This window comes from Amblyomma mixtum, chromosome 3, assembly GCF_055824585.1.
Source record: "Amblyomma mixtum isolate Tamu chromosome 3, ASM5582458v1, whole genome shotgun sequence".
NCBI lineage: Eukaryota > Metazoa > Arthropoda > Arachnida > Ixodida > Ixodidae > Amblyomma > Amblyomma mixtum.
Window position 1 is genome coordinate 41,509,889 of NC_143014.1, and position 18,617 is coordinate 41,528,505.

The window sequence follows — 18,617 nt, forward strand, 5'->3', positions numbered from 1 at the left end:
AAGAAATGTGAACAATGTGGCGCCTACGTGCTCCGCTGTTAGAAAGACGTTAGAGTTGTCCTAGAATGCATCACAGCTGTCTCTAGCATCTTTTTGCTGCCACCGAAGTAAAAGTGTGATGAAAAGAAATGCGAACAGTGGAGCGCCTAGGCTCCACTCTGTTCGAGTTTCTTTCCATTGCCCCCGTACAATATTTTTGCTACAGTATGTATCAGCATGGCAAAAAGTTGCAACTGCTGTACAACCATAACTTTGGTGTAAGCGGGCAACGTTTTGAGTGGGACCAAATACTGAATGCAGTACCATTTTTAGTATTTGCTCAAATACAGCACATCTCTTTTTTGAACTTGTAGGCATTCTCTTAATGCTCATAAGGACATCACTGCTTTATATTGATTTGCTGGCAAGCAAATGCAATTCTTTACAAGCCTGGAAGAGCCTTAACAAGTTAAACAGCAATATCAATCAGTGGCCGTTAGCTCATCTGTACGAAACTAACTTTATATTCCCTTTTTTAAATATTATACCCCTGTCAAGTGTGCAAATTAAAGCGCACTTACGGAGAGTGTGACTTGCTAAAAGTGCACTCTAGCACAGCTAAATGGCGTAACATAAGTACACTCGCCAAAGTGCGCACTCATGTCGGAGTGCGTTCACAGAACGCACTTTGAGGGCTAAGTGCGTAGCCTCGCCAACAGTGACTTCAAAGGCACAATATAGGGTATAGAGTATAGTCTTACAAAGATGTAAGCATCTTTATGTGTGAACAAACCAAAACCCTGGAGGATTTGTGGGAGACCATTCAGTACGAGGTCTGGACAATGTCTTTTCAGGTTTTAACTCCCACTTTCAGAAACATGAAATATACATGATGTAAACAGCGCGAACTACAAGGGACAAGAAAAGAAGGGACACAGGACGAGCGCTGCAGCACAGGACAGCACAGGACAGTGCAGCGCTCGTCCTGTGTCCCTTCTTTTCTTGTCCCTTGTAGTTCGCGCTGTTTACATCATGAATATCTATCAACTCGCCCAACTGAACGTTTATGAAATATACGGTTCAGTACTCCCCATTCCTTGCAAAACCTTCTCCGGATGACTTCAGTATCCAAACAACAATTTACCGCTGCAGTGTCAAGAATTTTCTAATACAGATGATCACAGAAATTTATTGCTGAAAGATTTATGAGCACATGCATTAAACTTTTCGGTCTGTGTGCTCCCAGCGCGGTTGCCTCTTTTCAGCAAATGCGTTGATACCTTCCTGAGAGTCACAGTACTGCAAGTTGTGCAGCATCACTTGTTCGCCCTCCGCGTACGCGTCCTCGATGCCCATCTGAATCTGCCTGTAGTAAAACTTTTTGCCTAGGGCAAGAACGGATCTACTCTTGGCCACGATGGCTGACGTCACACGGTCAGTTTCTTCCTGCAGCTTTTCTTCTGGTACCACCTTGCTCACGAGGCCACTTGTCAGCGCTTCCTGCGCATTTATCGCGTTGCCAGTCATCAGCATGTAGGCAGACATCTTCTGGGGAACGCAACGGGCCACCGCTATGCCAGGTGTTGAGCAGAAGAGACCGAACGCAGCACCGGGAAGCGAGAAGGATGACTTGTCCGTGGCTAGCACGATGTCGCAGGTGGCGACGAGCTGACACCCCGCGGCCGCAGCTAGACCGTTCACCTGCGCAACGACGGGAACGGACAGCCGCCGTATAGAGGTCATCACACGAGTGCAAAGACTGAAGATCTCCTGAATTTTGGCCGTATCGCTGGAATCAATTTTCAGCTCCTTGAGGTCATGTCCCGAGCTGAAAACAGGACCGCTGCTGCAGAGAACGACGCAGCGCACGAAACTTTCCACATCAGTCTTCTTGAACTGGGCGTCCAGCTCCTGAAGCATAGCCAATGACAACACGTTCCGCTTTTTTGGGTTGTTGAGAGTAATCTTCCGGACACCACCCGCATCGTGCACTGAGACGAGATCAGCAGAGCGAAGCAGTGCTGTCGAATGAAGCTGCTGCGTCAGGCTAGTACGCATTACCTCGCGTTTCCTCGAAAGCAAACGCGGTAAACAATAGCGCATTGTCCCGTAACAAGTTTTTATGCTAAGACAAGAAGATGTTAGCATCATTCTGAGTAAGCTACGCAAAATATTTACACTGTTTTAGCCAGGACATCAAAATATAAAGGTTCAACGGGCTGCACTCAGCGACAGATAAAGTTTTGGATAGCACTGGGGCACTGGTAAGGCACTGATTTGGCTTCCTTACTGTCTTGTTTTGACAAATAAACTAGTAAAGTTATTTATGTAAAACAACTACTACATGTTCTAAAATATTGTGAAATGAGTTTGAAAAAAAATTTAATAAAAAATGGAATATTTAAAAAATATTTTAACAGTTATGGTTGTTGCGGTTGAATATAGCGACCGAAATCAACGTTTGTCTGGCCACTTGATCCACGTGCGGCGGGCTGCGGCATGCTTCGTCTCTTCACTGCTTTGCCGTTTTGTCGAATGTGTTGAGTGTGGACTCTTGGCATGTCGATTTTATACAAGGTAAAGTTTTATTTTGCACGTAAGTCGTCCTTGCAGGGCTCATGCGTGTGCTCCCCATTGAAGGTTTTTTGTTAGAGGCACTTAGAAGAATGCACATAAATCTGTTTATGCGCACTTGCGCTGCTGGAGTCTGTCAACTTGCCAAACTACCGCTTGTGTTGACCATGGATTGAACGCTTTTTGCTTGTTAATGGAGAGTTCTTTAGTTAAAGTATCGGTGTTTATAAGTGAAATGTGTTCTAACACCGGCCGCCTTTTTTTGCAGTGATAGATTCATTTGGCACGAGGTAGCCACGTGTAGATTGTTAGCGAGCAGACAGTTTTGCTGTGTTCCCGTCGTTCCATAGGTGTTGCTAGATCTTATTCTAGCGAGCCTGCGGGTCAGAAGCGCGTTTACTGCAATGATTTCCGCACTTCGTGATTAGCTGTCGCTAGTTGGGCGGCAGGTTTTGCTTTGCTCTAGCCTTCAGCGCTAATAGTCGACTGGCGCAGGCTTTGGAGGAACAGACCCCTTACCGCATGACACATCGAGTATGATACGCTGAATATTTCTTACCCTAAGTAGTCATGAACGGTAAGAAGGGAAATATCGCTTATTTGGCATCACAGTGTCCACTGTTAAGTGTCGGGAAGGTTTCTCTTGTGGTTTTCTTTTCAAATGTGCGTGGAAGCATTGTCGTGTGTTTCTTGCAGAAATTCGGTACGTAAAGAAAAGATTTTCTTCATTCTAATTATTAGTTAATAAAATGGCTCTAATGTTCTATTGCAGCCTCTGTAGCGCAACATGCCTTCAGTGTGCGTTGTGAGAGATGTATTTACTTGCGTGTCGCATATAGGCACCCTGCGCATCTAACTCCCGCGCGACGCGCGCGCCACTGGCGGCGGCGCGCGCGTCCCTGTCAGGAAGGCGGGGGCAGCCCGGCAGCTCCCGCTGTGTTGCGCGCGCCGTCGCGAAGCAGTTGTGCGCCTCCTTCCCGAGCATCAAATGGCACATAACAACAGGGGGAGACATTGCTGTGTTGTAGGATGCAATAATAAATATATAAATTCGCCTCGGACAAGGTTTTATGGATTTTCAACGCGACATTGGGAGACGGCCCACCCTTTGCGATGGGCAACACGCGCGCGCGGTTTCTGGTCAAACAATGGTCAAACCTGTACGGAAGACGCTTACCTGACTCATGCATTACCTCCTAGACAGGTTTTTGACTCATGGTAAATTCAGCAGACTCGGAGGAATGCTAATGGCTCTCTGGGAACCCTTCCCTCTTCTTGCACCCACGATTTTCGGTCATTGACATGGCTGTCAACAATATGTGGGCTTAAAAAGCTCCGCCGAAATCCACCCGCAGTCACACCTGAGGAAGAAGCCCAAATTTTGCGCTGCAAAGAATCGTTTACATTAGTTCCAGCTATGCGCGGAATCCTTGCTCGCTTCCACTGCGCCTTGTCGTCCAGCCTCTTTTTCGACAGTAAAAGCACGTTTTCAGGGGCAACGGCAACATGCTCGTGATAAATCTTTGCCTGCACGTCTGAATGACTGGGTGATAATTTAGTATAAAAATCATATATCCTAATGTCGAAGAATCGGGGCACTTGTACTAAATGCGTAAAAATTTAACAAACATTGCAATGAAATTCCGGTTTTTGAGCACAAGCTTTTTTCAAGAATCAGGCATGAAATAGCCAGGATACTCCTTTTTTGCAGAATCCCAGTCAAATAGGTTTATGTTTTCCGCAGGAGTTTCAGTGCGCACAAGCGCTTCGCCGCAGCTTGCATTCTCTTCTGCTTGCAAAAGTTCGTTCATTGGACATTTCGTATCTCCAAAATACTGACGGACGTATTGTAGCGATAATGGCCTGGCAGTTTCTGAAAAAATGAGAAAATTTGAGTGGCGGATTACGCAATGGACACATCATTGCAAGGCGTAGTTTGAACAGGGTATTCCACATCGAACACCGAAGGTGCGGCAAACGAGATTGTTATGAAGTCAGGTTTGCGTCCTTCGCTCAGCAACTGGAATTTTCTAATTACCTTCAATGCTATGCCGACTGGCCGTCTTTGAAAGTGCAGGGTAAGCCTTTATAAATGCAGGGACACCCCAGGCTTGCAGGTGGCTCGTTTTGGAGAGCGTTTCACACCGCTCCAAAAACACGGTAACGGCAGCAGCGTGTTTACATTTGCTTGCCTTGCAACTGCAGCCGGCGGCTACAAGCTGTCTACCGAAAGATAACTTCATAAAAAAAAATGAGTGAGTGCAGCGCTGACAGGCATTAGATAGAAATATTTCTTAGCGTTGATCTGATCGTTTTCGGTAGCGCAGTGACGCTTGTCTGCGCAATGCACCGGGCTGCTACTTCGCTCCCGTCGCACGACACCACCTCTTTCACACTGCGTACATGGCCTGCTTCAAAAAGCTTCGTTCCTTTCCTGACGTTCGCTCCTCGAAATAATTTTTCAGCCTCATGAATGAATAGGTTGAAATCCCGCCTCTACGAACAGCGGCAGCCGCTAGCAGACGCCATCCCTTCGCAGTCGCGGGGCGAGCCTTCCTGACAGGGACGAGGAACTGGCCGCGCGGGGGAGCTGAACGCAGCCTCGACGGTGGCGGTGCCTGGCGGGTGCAGGGTGCCTATAATACAGCATGCAGTTTGGGCAGTTTTGCTACTCTGTGGCGTTTGTAATTTCAGCGGCAAAAAAATTAATTCCGCGCAGGCGTGCGGTTTTTCATACAGTTTACTGTTCTGAAGATTAGGTTCTCTTTTTTTATTAAGTTGTGGTAGGACTCCAGCGCATTTTATGGTGGAACCAGAAGTAGGGCCCTGTGCATAGCTTGCTTCAGTGTCACAGCAGCTGCCATGCTGGCGAATCAGGAGCTCTGCGACAAGGTGTGTGTTTCTATAATCTGCTTATCGAAACCTATTCTGGCCTGCACTGCTGTATCCGGTATGAGTAGTCCACCATTATGGCGTCCGTTATGTCTGGTGCTAGCTATCTGTATTCATTCAGCGGCTGGGTATAGGGGCAGGTCCAGGCCCCAGAGCTGGGCACGATACTTGAAAAAAGTATCTTTGATTCTGATATACATAGCTTGCACCGACGTCACATCCGGTGGCCGTCGGCTGCTAGTCGGCCATGCTGCCGAACCACCGCCAGACCGCCTCTAGCTAACCGCTGCCTATGTTAGCTGCCATCATGTTTGTTCTCGTCCATCCGTAGATTCAGTATGGTTTTGTGTGCCGCCCTTGGCTGCTCCAACTGTAGCGACAGGTCCAGGTGAAACAAGAAGCCGATTAACACAAACTTCAAGAAGAACTCTAGTTTGGGCTAGTTGGTTCATGATTCAGGAGGAAAACGGCGCTAAAAAACGTGGACAAAAGAGACAAACACGACAGGACTGGCGCCACGAACTTCCGGGAACACGAACTTCATGTGCATTCGTCAGATAATCGCAGGCATGCAAGTGCGAGCGCTCCATGACTCAGTACGAATCTGCACGAACTGTGGCTGGCTCGCATTAAGCGCGACAATTTGAACCCCGATAACTCAAATTTACTTGTGTGCGGAGAGCACTTTGTGACAGGTAAGAGGCTTGTGTCGTCAACTAAATGTTTGCGAAAACGTGGGAAGCAATGGTTACACCCTGAAGTGAATGTTGCTGTTTTGATTTGTCTGACAACGCAAACCCAAACTGGGTCCCGCGTCGCTGCATCCTAGCTACAGCACTAGGCAAGCCGGTTCGGATCGCCACGACCGCAGTGAGCAATGACGGCAGAGAAAGCGGCGTGCCGAGGCCGAGCTTTTCGTCTCGTAGGCGCATCGCAGACAGGCTTCTCACCTACCTACTGTAGAAATCGTTGTGTGCTTCCATTGATTAGAAGGCTTTCATTTCTTCCAATTACACAAAGCTGGAAAGAGTACACGATATCCCCCTGGGTCACTTCAGGGAACACATCAACGCCCATCGCCGCGTCGACTCCCGGTCGCAGCGTGTACGGACCTATATCGTCGCAAATTTTCACTTTGTGTGCATAGCGTACGCGCACCGATCGAATAAGTTCAGAGCAGTAGCCTGCACTGAATGGTTCATTCATCTGTGGAGTAGGCATCGCGCCCGAAAGATGAGAAAATAATCCAAAGCGTCCGAGGAGTGGTCAGGTGTCGCTGGGCGGACGGGCTGAGACGGCCGAATGGTTTGGCAGCATGGCCGCAAGCGCTTGATGGAGGCTGAAGTGATGTCACGTGCAAGCTATGTATCCGATATCCTCAAAAATTGTATTTCCGATACCGATACAAGATGTCGAACCAGAATTGATTTCCGATACAGATACCTGATACTGTGTCGTAGATACTTTGATACACCACTGAAAAGATTTGGTAAGCTAAGAAATTTTCCTGTGGTTTTTGGAATTTTTGGTGTATTTGATATAGCGTGCTGTATTTGAAAGGGTTTAAATCAATCCAGCTGCGCAGATTTCTCCAGAATCTTTAAGCGCCATTGTCGGCGCAGCTGGTTTCGTTAAAACTTCAGCATTTGAATGAAGCCATGGTGACGTATACGACCACTTCCGTAGGCAGCATAGCATTATGTTTTTTGAATTTGATGTTCTTCATGTGAACTGGTCTCTGAGCACTTAACTACATGCGAATAAACTTGTTTCTGATGCTCTTCGTTTGTTACTGCTGTGCCGCTGAAGATGGCAGGGTCGCGGTGTTGGAGCGCACCAGGGCAGGTAATGGGCACCGTCGAAGAGCCGACTGGCTAGGTGGCGTCAGATGGCATGGTGGTAGCGAGAGTCCAGTTTCACAGCTCTAGGATGTAGTCCTGCAACCTCCACTGGTATAAAACTAGCTTTATTAGCTGGACAACCTCTATTGAAAAGGTCTGGGCTCAAAACAGTTTGTGCTTTCATCTCGCGCTGGCGCGGAGTCTGCAGCTGCTGATCCTTGTCTTCTTTACAAGCTTAATAATTTTTGTTCAGTTATGGCTGCTTCAAATTCAGTTCTGGATGTTCACAAAGAGTACCCCTGGCTGCATAATGTATCTCATGTGATGTGTGACAGTATCTATTTATTTATTTAATTATACTGTTAGCTCTTTCTGTGCCAATACAGGGTGAGTGTGAACTGACATTTTGGTTTCAGTACGAACGAACTGCAACAAAAAACAATGTAAGTGCACAGTATAGGCAAACTCCAGGTATTGTATAAACACAGTTTCTTCCAAACAAGAACAGCTGTTTCCAGTGCAGTGTCTACATAAGAATTCAATGAAAAAAAATGGTCACAGTGTTGCCAATGGTTACGGCACGTCAGATTACCACGAACTTCACAAAAGAAATAAAAAGGAGAGACACATATCCCCCCACTACTGGACTGCATTCTGTATTGTTAACAGTTGTATCTAACGGCATAGTGATGGAGGATGAGTTGTTCATATTGGTCCAGGGCAGTAATTTCTATTAAGTTACACGGCAAGGAATTCCAATGTTCATTCGTTCTTGGAAAGAAAGAAACAGGACAGGATCTTTTTTAGAGATACCTTTCTGTGTTAAGGTTGAATTGACCATTGTTAATTAAGTAAATAAATTTTAAACTGGCTATTTGTTGTCACTGCAAAAGTTGGGGGCAAGTTTAGTCGAGCAAGAAGTTCTGTGACTGAGCTTTTTGATCTGTGTTTTCACAGTATAAACATTGTTGCACGTTGCTGGACTTTCTTTCTCAGTTTTATTCATTTGGTTTTTTCTGAATGGATCCCATTCAACGCTTCCGTACTCTAGCTTGGAGCGCACTGAGTCTGCTGCCAAGTGCGGGTTCAAGTCTTAGCTTACGTTTCAAATACCGAAGTTTTTGCTCAGCTGATGTGCTAATGTTATATTATTATTATTATTATTATTATTATTATTATTATTATTATTATTATTATTATTATTATTATTATTATGGAAATATTATATGCACAAATTATGTGAAAATGTTGCAACCACAAAGTTTTTTATTCTTGAAAACTAAGGTTGGTTTGGGTCCTTCCATTCCATTTGGAGCTCACTAATTTTTTTGACCAAAAATAAAAATTCACTTGGTAAGGGGTTTGTTAATACTTCATTCAGAACTTGTGTAGTCCATGCCAGTGTGCCACACACTTACGTCCAGTGAAAGTCGTGACGGTCACTTTTTGATGTAGTGGCATGATATCAGCTGTGGAGTGCAGTGTAAAAAACTAAAACGAAACATAGGCTTGTCATGCACAGTGTCTATGTAGTTGACCTCCTGAAATGAGCAGTGCAATCTGAGACACATACACAGTGGGACGAAGAATGAGAGCTGTTCTCATTTTTCGTCTCACTGTGTGTGTGTTTGTCTTAGATTGCGCTGCTCACTTCATGATGCGTCATAACCAACTGTGCTGCCAAAACGTCTTACTGTAGTTGACACTTTTTTGTTTTTTCCAAGCAACATTATGCTGCTATAGAATGGTGCCTTTTGTCACTACTATCTGCAAAATTGCCGCCGCGGTGGCTCAGTGGTTATGGTGCTCGGCTGCTGACCCCAAAGACGCGGGTTCGATCCCGGCCGCGGCGATTGAATTTCTTTGGAGGAGAAATTTAGAGGCCCGTGTACTGTGCGATGTCAGTGCACGTTAAAGAACCCCAGGTGGCCGAAATTTCCGGAGCCCTCCACTACGGCGTCTCTCATAGCCTTAGTCGCTTTGGGACGTTAAACCCCATAAAACCAAACCAAACTATCTGCAAAATGCATGTGAATTCTTCCTTTCCAGCACATGATGGCTATGCCCTTTATAACAGGTTACTACTGCCTCTTGGCGAGGCAGCGCTAAAAAGAAAGCGAAATAAAATACAAACTAGTGGACGTGGGAAAAGAAAAACCACTGCAGATTAGTTCACTCCATAGTTAAACATGTCCACTTTGTGTACTGTTTACTGCTCATTACGATTCACATATTGACATTGCCAACTAGGGGAGGCTAGACTATGGATTACTGCAGTGTCCCATGTTGCCACCAAAACTCCAGGTTGCACTTAGTGTTCTCAGCCACTCTGTGGTCGACGGGCTGAAAAATTTAAATAGATTGATGTCACCTATGTGTCTTCTTCAGCTGCGCATTTGGTTGGCTCACTTCTCATGATAGCTTGCTGGTTGCTTTCATATCCAAAATGCTTTTAGAATGATGTAAATATAGCAGGTATACACACTGAGTGCATCTTTCTAGGAAAATCGCATTTTCGTTGCGTAAAGCAACATTCTAGCACTTTTTGAACTGCGAATTCTCCCAGTCATGAGGTCATGTGCTAGTGAACATCCGAGTAAAAGTATAGCTGCTGTATGTATAGTAAAAGGCGTGCAGGCTTGCTCTAAAAATTGGTTTCCATTTCCTGGACCTTGTAAAATTCCTGCTGTGATGTCATTTTCATTATTATTGCATCAAATCAGAGATGCAAGCTGCCACTTGACGGATTTGTTTAGCATTACAAATGGCAGGTGCTTGTGGAAGTGAAAAGTAGGTATACGCTAAAGAAGCCTGGAAAGTTGTGCACCAAATCTGGCAGTAATCAAATTATTTATGCAAGAAAAACGTGCATCTGCAAAGTGCAGCCCAATAACTAATGAGACTAGATTCACTGTAGGCAGCATATTGATCGCAGTAGGGGGAGCGCATGCATGGCAAGTGGCCATGGCCACAGTGGAGTGCTAAATTCATCTTAAAGAAATCACTGCTACTGTAGCACACTCCCAGAAAAACCTCCAGATTTACAGTGTATACAGTTGTGTACATGTCACCTGAAATGTTTAATTGTGCTCAAGGATAAACTGCTGGGAATTTGCTTCTTTTCTCAAGCTGACGTATGTCATCTTAGTGCTTTGGTGGTCTGTTTTTTGTGCAGAAGTGAGCTACTGAAGAACCATGGATGAAATCTTGCCCCGTGGGGAAGTGCGGAGGGGACCGTCTTCTGTGAAGAAGCCAAATCTTGAGAAAGATGACCTTTTCAAGGTGAAAAAAACATCACATGCAATATTGATTTAGTGCAAGCAGAATACCTATGCAGAAGTTGGCTTTCTTCTGTTGTCATTCAAAAGGAATGGAAGGTATATAGTAATGCCAATCTCTGGAATTGCTTTGAATGCAAAAACAGCTGCAGCGTTTAAGAAGTAAGCTTTCAAATTCATAAATGTTACAGGTTCTGCTGTGTCTGGTTGAAGTGAAGCTCTAAAGCACCATTGCACTGCCCCTGAAATTTCTGACAGTAATGCTTAGTTTGCATTGTTTTATTCACTGCAAAGTTTCCTAAAATTGCAGTGCAGCAGTAATGAAATATTATCGCCACCACTCTGTGCTTTTATCTTTTCTGCATTGCCCTATGCTATCTATTTGTGAAACAGTCTTCCTGTGACCTGGCAGTGTAGCTGGTACACAATTCGTAGTCATCTTGTACAGCATTTTGTTAACACTCTATAGCACACAGTATTTATCAGTGATACCTGAAATTTTTTTACTCATTTTGTGTGAGACTGTTTGGATTGCATGGGAATGATTTTTTATGCTTTTTAATAGGGGATATTCAAAATTCCGCAAGTGCGCTTTCCCACATAACTATGTTGCATCATCATCATCATCATTTATTTTACCCTTAAAGGCCTCTGTTGAGGCATTACATAAGGGGGGGGGGGGGAGACAAAGCAAATGCAACTGAGAATAATATGTTAATACAACAAAACATAATGTAATACGATAAAATGAAAAACGATACATCACAATACAACGTTGGTCAATAATGAAGGGCGCAAGGCTGAATTAGGCGGTAACAACAACAACAACAAGAAAAAGAATAAGTGTAACTGGGTGAAGTTTGAGAAGTATCTTTTATTCAGTACAGTGATTAATTAATGCCTGTCGAAACAAGATGGCCGACTTCGCTATAAACAAACTACGTGAGCTACAGGACAGGTGCTAAAGGTGTGGATAGAATGTAAGAAACGTATTTTGGAAGAATCAAACAAAAAACCAGTCTTTCTTGCTTTGTTTCAGCTGGAAACGCATGGTCAGCCATCTTGTTTTGGGCAACGTTGTTATGCGGGAAAACGCACTTGCGGAATTTTGAATATCCCCTATTGACCTTATTTGCACTGTGTAGTTTTTTACGTTTCCCTGTATTTTAATGTAGCCTTGTACGGTGGGAATGGCGATGTTTCTAGAATTATGATCCTTCATTTGCACTTGTAATGCGCTGATGTGTGTATTCACTAATTATTTTGAATACATATTTGTGGGTGCATACATACACATTTTTAGACTGCTGCCTCCCTACAGGCATTCAAGGTGTTGTACAAATAAAATTTATGAAAAAAAAAAAAAACGAGATACTGAGACATCTGATGCGGCAATTCTGTGAAAGCAGTTGTATTCACCCTGGATCATTACTTTGGTGCCTTTACTGAAATGTCTAAGCTAAGGCTACACACATACAACATGATTTTTCTGGGGGGCCGAGGTAAGTTGAGGGTTGTGGTGGGTGGGCAGCCCCCTAGCTAGGGTGTAGGGTGGGCAGCTAGGGGGTTGGGTGTGGATGTTGCTGGTGGGTGGTGCTCTTGGAGGATAGCTGGCTTTCTCACTGTGTCTTTGTATTTATTTTGTGGTTGCCTTTTAGGTGATGGCACTTCTGGAGGGTGGGGGTGGGCGGGGGCAGAGTGGGGCGGTGGATCGCAGGTGGGTGTGGGGGTAGTCCCATATCTAGGGGAGTGCAGTGGGGAGGTGGCTGTTGTGTGGTGCTCCGGGAGGGTGTAGGCATCACTCTCCAAGGATAGACAGACAGATGCTGGCTTTTTTGCATTGTGACAATGGTACTGCTTCTGCAGTAAAAGTTAGACGCTTCAGGTGAACATGTTAATCGTCGCAGTGTGATCTGTATGCATTCATTTGTGATGTGCTAAGAATTCTTTTTTTAGTTTTGAAAACCATGAGCGCTATTCATTTGGAATAAGGAATAAAGCATTTCTCATCAGGCCGTCTTTAAAAAGATCAAGAACTGCAACTCATCATTTGACTAGTAAGTGCACTTGTGCACCAAGAATTTCCTTGTTTAGTGGAATAACTGTTTTCTTTAGGTGCAGCTCTTATATGCCCGGTTGTGGGTTGAGCAGCGTCGCCGTTGGTGTAACCGAGCATGAGGGGAGCAAGGGGAGGGGAGCGCAAGAACACTCGCCTCAAGACCGGTTGGCACCGGTTGTGCCATGGCACCCTAGTGGTGCCGCCGTGCGCCGTCGTTGCCATCGTTTATCTCCACGGCATGTGCTGAGGTGTTGTGGTTAAGGGAGAGGAGGTTGATCTGCACCCACGTGCTGCCTCCTCCTCACAGTCACGCCACACTCCGCTCCGTTGGCAGATGGTGCTGTGAAATGTGCTGGATGCGATAGATTGTCCGTGGGGGCCATGCCATTCACAATGCTATCTTGATGGCAGTAATTGTGGGTCAGTGTCATTTAATTGCTTGGCCTCTCATTTTCGTTCTCTCTTGTTGGTTCAAAGTGGGGAAAAAAAAAAAAAAAACGCTGCTAGTGTCATTGTAAAATGTGGGGAACTGCTTTCAGGCACGCGACAGTGACCTGCCGAAGAAACGCAGCAGGAAGCGATCAAAGAAGTCGCAGGAACTGGAGTCTGAAGAGGATATTGGCTCCTCTGTGGTTGTGGAGCCATTAACGATTCGGCTGTTGGCGGAAGGCTTGGTGCTGCTGGGCCGCGTGCAGCATGTGCAGGAACTTGGCTTGCGTGTGTCGCTCCCAGGGGCCATCACAGGTCGTGTGTCTCTGACCAACATATCTAAACCGTACAGCCTCCTGTTGCACCAGTTTGCCCAGGGAATTCTGGAGGAAACCATGGTGAGGCCTTTTCACTTTTGACATTAGAGGGTGGGGCAGAGATGGGGGACTGCAACATGCTTCTGTGGCACCAACCGGCAACATTGACTGGGAGGTTGAGAATACTGCTGATGCTGCAAAGTGAATTGTTAGCAGTGGGCTTCAACTGCTGACCTTCTGAAGTTCATTGCTGCACTCCAGGACTGCAGTTCATAAGGCTTTACACTTCACCACTCAGGGCTACTAGAAAAACAGTCAAAACAGCAAAGAAAATGCTGTGCTATGATGGGAAAAATGATCAGGAGTGCTGTTTTGTGATGCTGTGGCCTACTAGTTCTGCTGAAATTATGGCCTTGTCATGCTTTTTGTCTGGTGCAATAAAAGCAGCATGATTTAGTAGCTTTAAAAATAAAAATGGGTCTAGAAGGTGAAGCTTTGCCTAAGAAACTTCATTTAGGCTTGTGCTTTGCACTACCTCTGACTTCAGCTTTCTGTGAAAGGTGAAGAAAATACTCAGCTTTCATTGTGCTTTGTTCTCAGTGGTAGAGGGGCTATGGATAGGTGCAGTGCTGTTTTTTTGCCTGTCTATTGGCGTTGACTGTTAGTGAGGGTGAACTGCAGAAGGCTGTGCACTGGTACCTGGGCATATATGGAGAATTGATGATGATGATTAACTTTATTGGTGCAAGGACAGCTTCGGCCAAAGAGCATCATGGCTTAAGGTGTTCTTTTTGCACATGGTGGGGTCAGCGACCCATTTTGAAGCATTTCGCGCCAGAGAAGTTAAGCACCAGCTCTGGGGAAAGCTTATACCTTGTGTATCACCGGTTTGTGTCCAGCGACACGTGGAATCGAACACCGCACCTCCCGCATGCAAGGGCGATGCTCGAACCACTAGGCCACAAAACAGTATAGTGATGCATGCTGTTCTGTATCATTGAATATCAGATCGCTAATAAATTCTGTACATATGGAGGATTTATTACTGATCTGATATTCAATAATACAGAACAGGTAATAAATTCTCTATGTATGGAGGATTTATTACTGATCTGATATTCAGTAATACAGAACAGCGTACATCACTTCACTCCTGTGGGAAGTTTCCATTTTAGGCTCAGTGGTTATGGTGCTCGGCTGCTGGCCCGAAAGACGTGGGTTCGATCCCAGCCACGGCAGTCGCATTTCGATGGAAGTGGAATGCTAGAGGCTTATATACTGTGCGATGGCAGTGCGTTTTAAAGAACCCCATGTGGTTGAAATTTCAGGAGCCCTCACTACGCCGTCCCTCATAACCTGAGTCGCATTGGGACGTTAAACCCCATCAACCAAACCAAACCATCTTAGGGCCGTTTCACATGCTGCGACTAGAACGAAAACAGTTGGCCTAGTTGGTGACATCGCAGTGCGATTTTTGGTCAGTGCTTTCACATGCAATGTGTACTCAGTGGATTCGGTCGGAGGGACACACAAGGTTGCTCGATGTTCGCATAGGCAACCCATGATTAAACGCGACAGATACGCTGCACGGAATGTGTTGATGATGTTATGGCCAGCGTGTTGTCAGATGCAAGGCAATGTTTCGTATGTTTTGACTAGAATAAACACTTTTGCTTACGCTGCGGCAGCAGCTCCCAAGAGACCCCATGTCACACGCCGTCTCGGCGCTACCCATTGGTCAGTCGCAGAGCGAACACACCGACACTGCGACTGAATTTAAACCGGACAGAACTCGATTGCAGGCCGTCTGCAGTTAGACAACGGCCCTCCACAGTCGCAGACCGACAGAATTCGCGTCGCAGGCGAAAATCGCATGTATATGAAATGGCCCTAAGGCTGAGCATAGCTATAGCTTTTCGCTGCTACGCACGAGTTTATAGGTTCACTTCTATTTCATGGTGGTAGCATTTTGATGGGAGGGAAATACAGAAATGCCCATGTACCAAGATTTCAGTGTAATATTTTAAATATCCCCAAGTGATCCAGAATGTAAAGATAAAGCATACTGTTGAGGTGCGTAGCTCAACTGTAGCTTCAGAACATAACAAAAAAAAAGGAACATATACTTTTAATGTGAGTGTGCATGTTGAATGCATTCTTATGTATTTTTGACTCCCAACAGGAGGTACTGCCCTTGCCAAGGCTATTTCAAGAAGGCCAGACTGTAGTCTGCAAAGTAATCTCTGCTGCTCCAGTAGAATGGGGATCTTCTAAGGTGTCTGTAAACCTTTCCTTGGACCCGTCAGCTGTGAATGCCTCCATAACGCGGTCAACACTACAGGAAGGATTGGTATGCAGCACTTTCATCAAGTTACCTGGGAAGCGTTTCTGACTGGGGTTTTTGTTTTTTATTGCAGGTGCTTCAGGCAGCAGTGGAAAGCATAGAAGACCATGGCTACACCATGGATTGTGGAGTGGAAGGTGTTAATGCCTTCTTATCTCGAGCTGAAGCAGCTGCATTTATCAAAAAATGCAATGCCGGTCATGCTCTTGCTGTGGGGCAGCTTATCCAGTGTGCTGTTTTAGCTAACCCCTTGGCTGGCCGTGCAGTACTACTGACTGCCCGGCCTTCAACTGTCAGCTCACCTTTGGTATGTAGATTATTGCAGGTTGCATCTGTCATTTTTATCTGCTGTGGACTTAGCCATCGCTAAGCAGTTGCTTAAAGGGCAACTCCGGCGATTTTTCAGCCATTTTAAGTTAATGGCTGTTTTGTGTTCGTAGGAACCTCCTGTAATGTGTACGATACAAGGTTTTCAAAAGCAACTCCAAAATAATTTTTAAACAGCAAAAAACGCAAAACTCAAAACCGAAACCGCAAAACCGAAACTGGAGAGGTGCCTTCGTGCGGTATTGACTGTGACGTCACTAGCGGGTTCGCCGCGCTGCGAAGTTCAGAGCCGCGCTGTCGACATGGCTGAAGCGAGGAGAACAGTTTTTCCTAGACCAGCGAGTCTTTAGAAGACGACTCATTCGACGATTTCGGACTGGACGAGTCACCTTTCAGGTATGATCCATCGCCGCGAGCTGGCCGAGTCACACCACAGGCCGCGTCACCTGCAGCATGGAGACGGTCTGAACTCGGAGAAGTATTTGAGTCATTTCTCGTGCATGCATTTGTGACACAGTCGTCAGAACAAAAGTTAATGTGATGCTCCCGCTGATAGCTGTTCGTGTGGCGAGTGTCGGCCGACCCAGCCTGATGAAAGAATCTGCTGCCGACACGTTGCCGCGGTGCACAACGTCCTTACAGGGGAATGCATAACCAAAAGTCCTCTCTTTGCGAAGCTTTGTCTCGACGGCGAGCTTTTTGAAGTGAATTCACGCCAGCTACAGTTCTACAATCCAACATACTTTAAGCGCGCTCTCCGTGGTCCGCTTCCTCTTGACGGCTGCGCTTCGTTCAGCTGGCCGCTGCGATGGGCGGTTGTACTCGAATAACGTTGGCACAGAATCTGCCTTCAAGCCCCGGTTGAACGAAACCTTAGTTAGTCCAAAGCTCCCTCTCTGAGGTACACGCTGTCTTCATAGCAATCTAGCGCGAAATGTTCCGAGCACAAGCGGGAATGCTTCCTCGGAGACCAGTTGACACGCCGGACAGCTCTCACCCAATTGTCGCGAAGGTTCTTATCGCTACGAAACCTATGGTAGATCACGCCCGTTGTCACAGATGAAGAATTTGTGCAGCCCACAGCACATCAGAAGTTGCCGTGACCCATCACTCTGGCGTACACATGACATCAGGCACGTTGAGATGGCGCGAAATTGCACAGGTGGTCGAAATAATTCCAGAGACCTGCACTACAGCACCTCTTTCTTCCTTTCTTCTTTCACTCCTCCCTCAAGTCCCGGTTCGGGTGTCCGTTACTGCGTCATTTACTTTCCTCAAAACCAGTTTTCAGTTTTCCCCTGCACTGCCAATGCCAGCGCGCGCCCGACTAGCTTGACACGCTAGTGACGTCACAGTACAGGGTGGCCTGTAGAAGTTGCTGGATCAATGGGTGCTGCTCGCGTCGAGGAGCGCTTGTCTTCAAAATTCGCTTGCGAAAAAACTACGCCGCTTTCAGGTGCGAAATTTTACATGAGATATCAGACTACCATAAAGAATACAGTCTTAAAATTTCATTTCAATCGACGAACATCGAAAAATCGCCGGAGTTGCCCTTTAAGGGAGACACGGGTCTTGAAATAGTTAAAAAAACAACAAAAAAAAAAAGCCAAAATTTCAGTTTTCTAAAATGGCATGTTTGGTTCACTATACTCTAAAGTACCTTCCTACAAAGTTTCAAGGTCTAATTTCACGTCCAGCTACGAAAAAAATCTACATGTTTGACGCCTCTGAAGCACTGAAATGGCAATTTCGGAACAAAATAAGGCACTTTGCGCCGGTCGCTTCTCGCGACCGCATCCTTGGTGGCCGCCATCTTGGTCTTGTTTGAAAGCTGGCGCCCTTCCCTACATCCTGGTATTACCCACTGTTGTGAAATCCTTTCAGAATGTCTGCATTCCGCCATTTTCTGAGGCCTATACAGCGACCTCCAAATGGCTGACACACTCACTTCAAATGCAATTTTCTCAACTTCGTGTTTTTGACCACATGACTAGCCGTACGGAAGTTTTAATCGTTGTTTTTTTTTTGGTACAGTTTCAGTTAATCTTATACCATTGAACTTATAAAGAACTAAGCTATGGAGGTATCCAATTTTTTTCAGCCGAGTCAAACATATCAGTTTTTGTTAAAGGGTCAGTCTACTGAATTTTATCGACCATATTTATTTTGCGGCAACCGATAGCTCTTTACTCAAATTACCGTTTAGCCAGCTGTGGTTCCAAGGAGTGCATTTTAAAATAGAATTTATTAATGTGGGAACACATCTGTATGAGATGGTAGTCTCATCTGGCAACCATCTGGATTTCCGCCGCGCGGCGACAAACATGGCGGCGCCCGTCGAAGCCGGACCTCTCGCTTCGGACTGAATTCTCGTTGTTGCTGCCTTTTTCAGTGCGTTCACTGGCCATAAATGGGGCGCCTGTCTTTCGCTTCGTCTCATCTCGCCTATAAGAAAACATATAAGAGATAAATTTGCTCTATTTTAATAATTAGAGTGACGATTCTGCCACTCCTAGGCTTAAGTGGAGAGTCGGTTTGTTTACAGCAATGGTTCCCGTCCTGACGACCAGATGGCGC

At 45.7% G+C, this 18,617-nt stretch overlaps 2 protein-coding genes across 3 annotated transcripts in view; one reads left to right on the forward strand and one right to left on the reverse strand.

The window, feature by feature from the left end:
- Window positions 1-1,152: 1,152 nt before the first annotated feature.
- On the reverse strand, window positions 1,153-2,254 carry LOC149349870 (enoyl-CoA hydratase domain-containing protein 3, mitochondrial-like). Its single transcript, XM_089578843.1, has one exon. The coding sequence runs from the start codon at window positions 2,128-2,130 to the stop codon at window positions 1,198-1,200; it is 933 nt and encodes a 310-aa protein (XP_089434969.1). The 5' UTR covers window positions 2,131-2,254; the 3' UTR covers window positions 1,153-1,197.
- Window positions 2,255-2,451: 197 nt separating this feature from the next.
- Rrp5 (Ribosomal RNA Processing 5) overlaps window positions 2,452-18,617 on the forward strand; it is an 86,016-nt gene continuing 69,850 nt past the window's right edge. The window contains exons 1-5 of one of the 2 annotated variants that reach the window (XM_089578845.1): window positions 2,452-2,556; window positions 10,462-10,568; window positions 13,163-13,450; window positions 15,552-15,719; window positions 15,787-16,020. In XM_089578845.1, the coding sequence (XP_089434971.1) occupies window positions 10,482-10,568; window positions 13,163-13,450; window positions 15,552-15,719; window positions 15,787-16,020 (777 nt within the window). In that variant the 5' untranslated portion in view covers window positions 2,452-2,556; window positions 10,462-10,481. Of the gene's footprint in view, window positions 2,557-10,461; window positions 10,569-13,162; window positions 13,451-15,551; window positions 15,720-15,786; window positions 16,021-18,617 lie in introns of those variants that run through there. The other variant, XM_089578846.1, reaches the window with a different exon arrangement.

What these genes read in the sequence shown, in the direction of transcription:
- LOC149349870 (XM_089578843.1), bottom strand. Translation starts at nt 2,130, where the DNA reads ATGATGCTAACATCTTCTTGTCTTAGCATAAAAACTTGTTACGGGACA.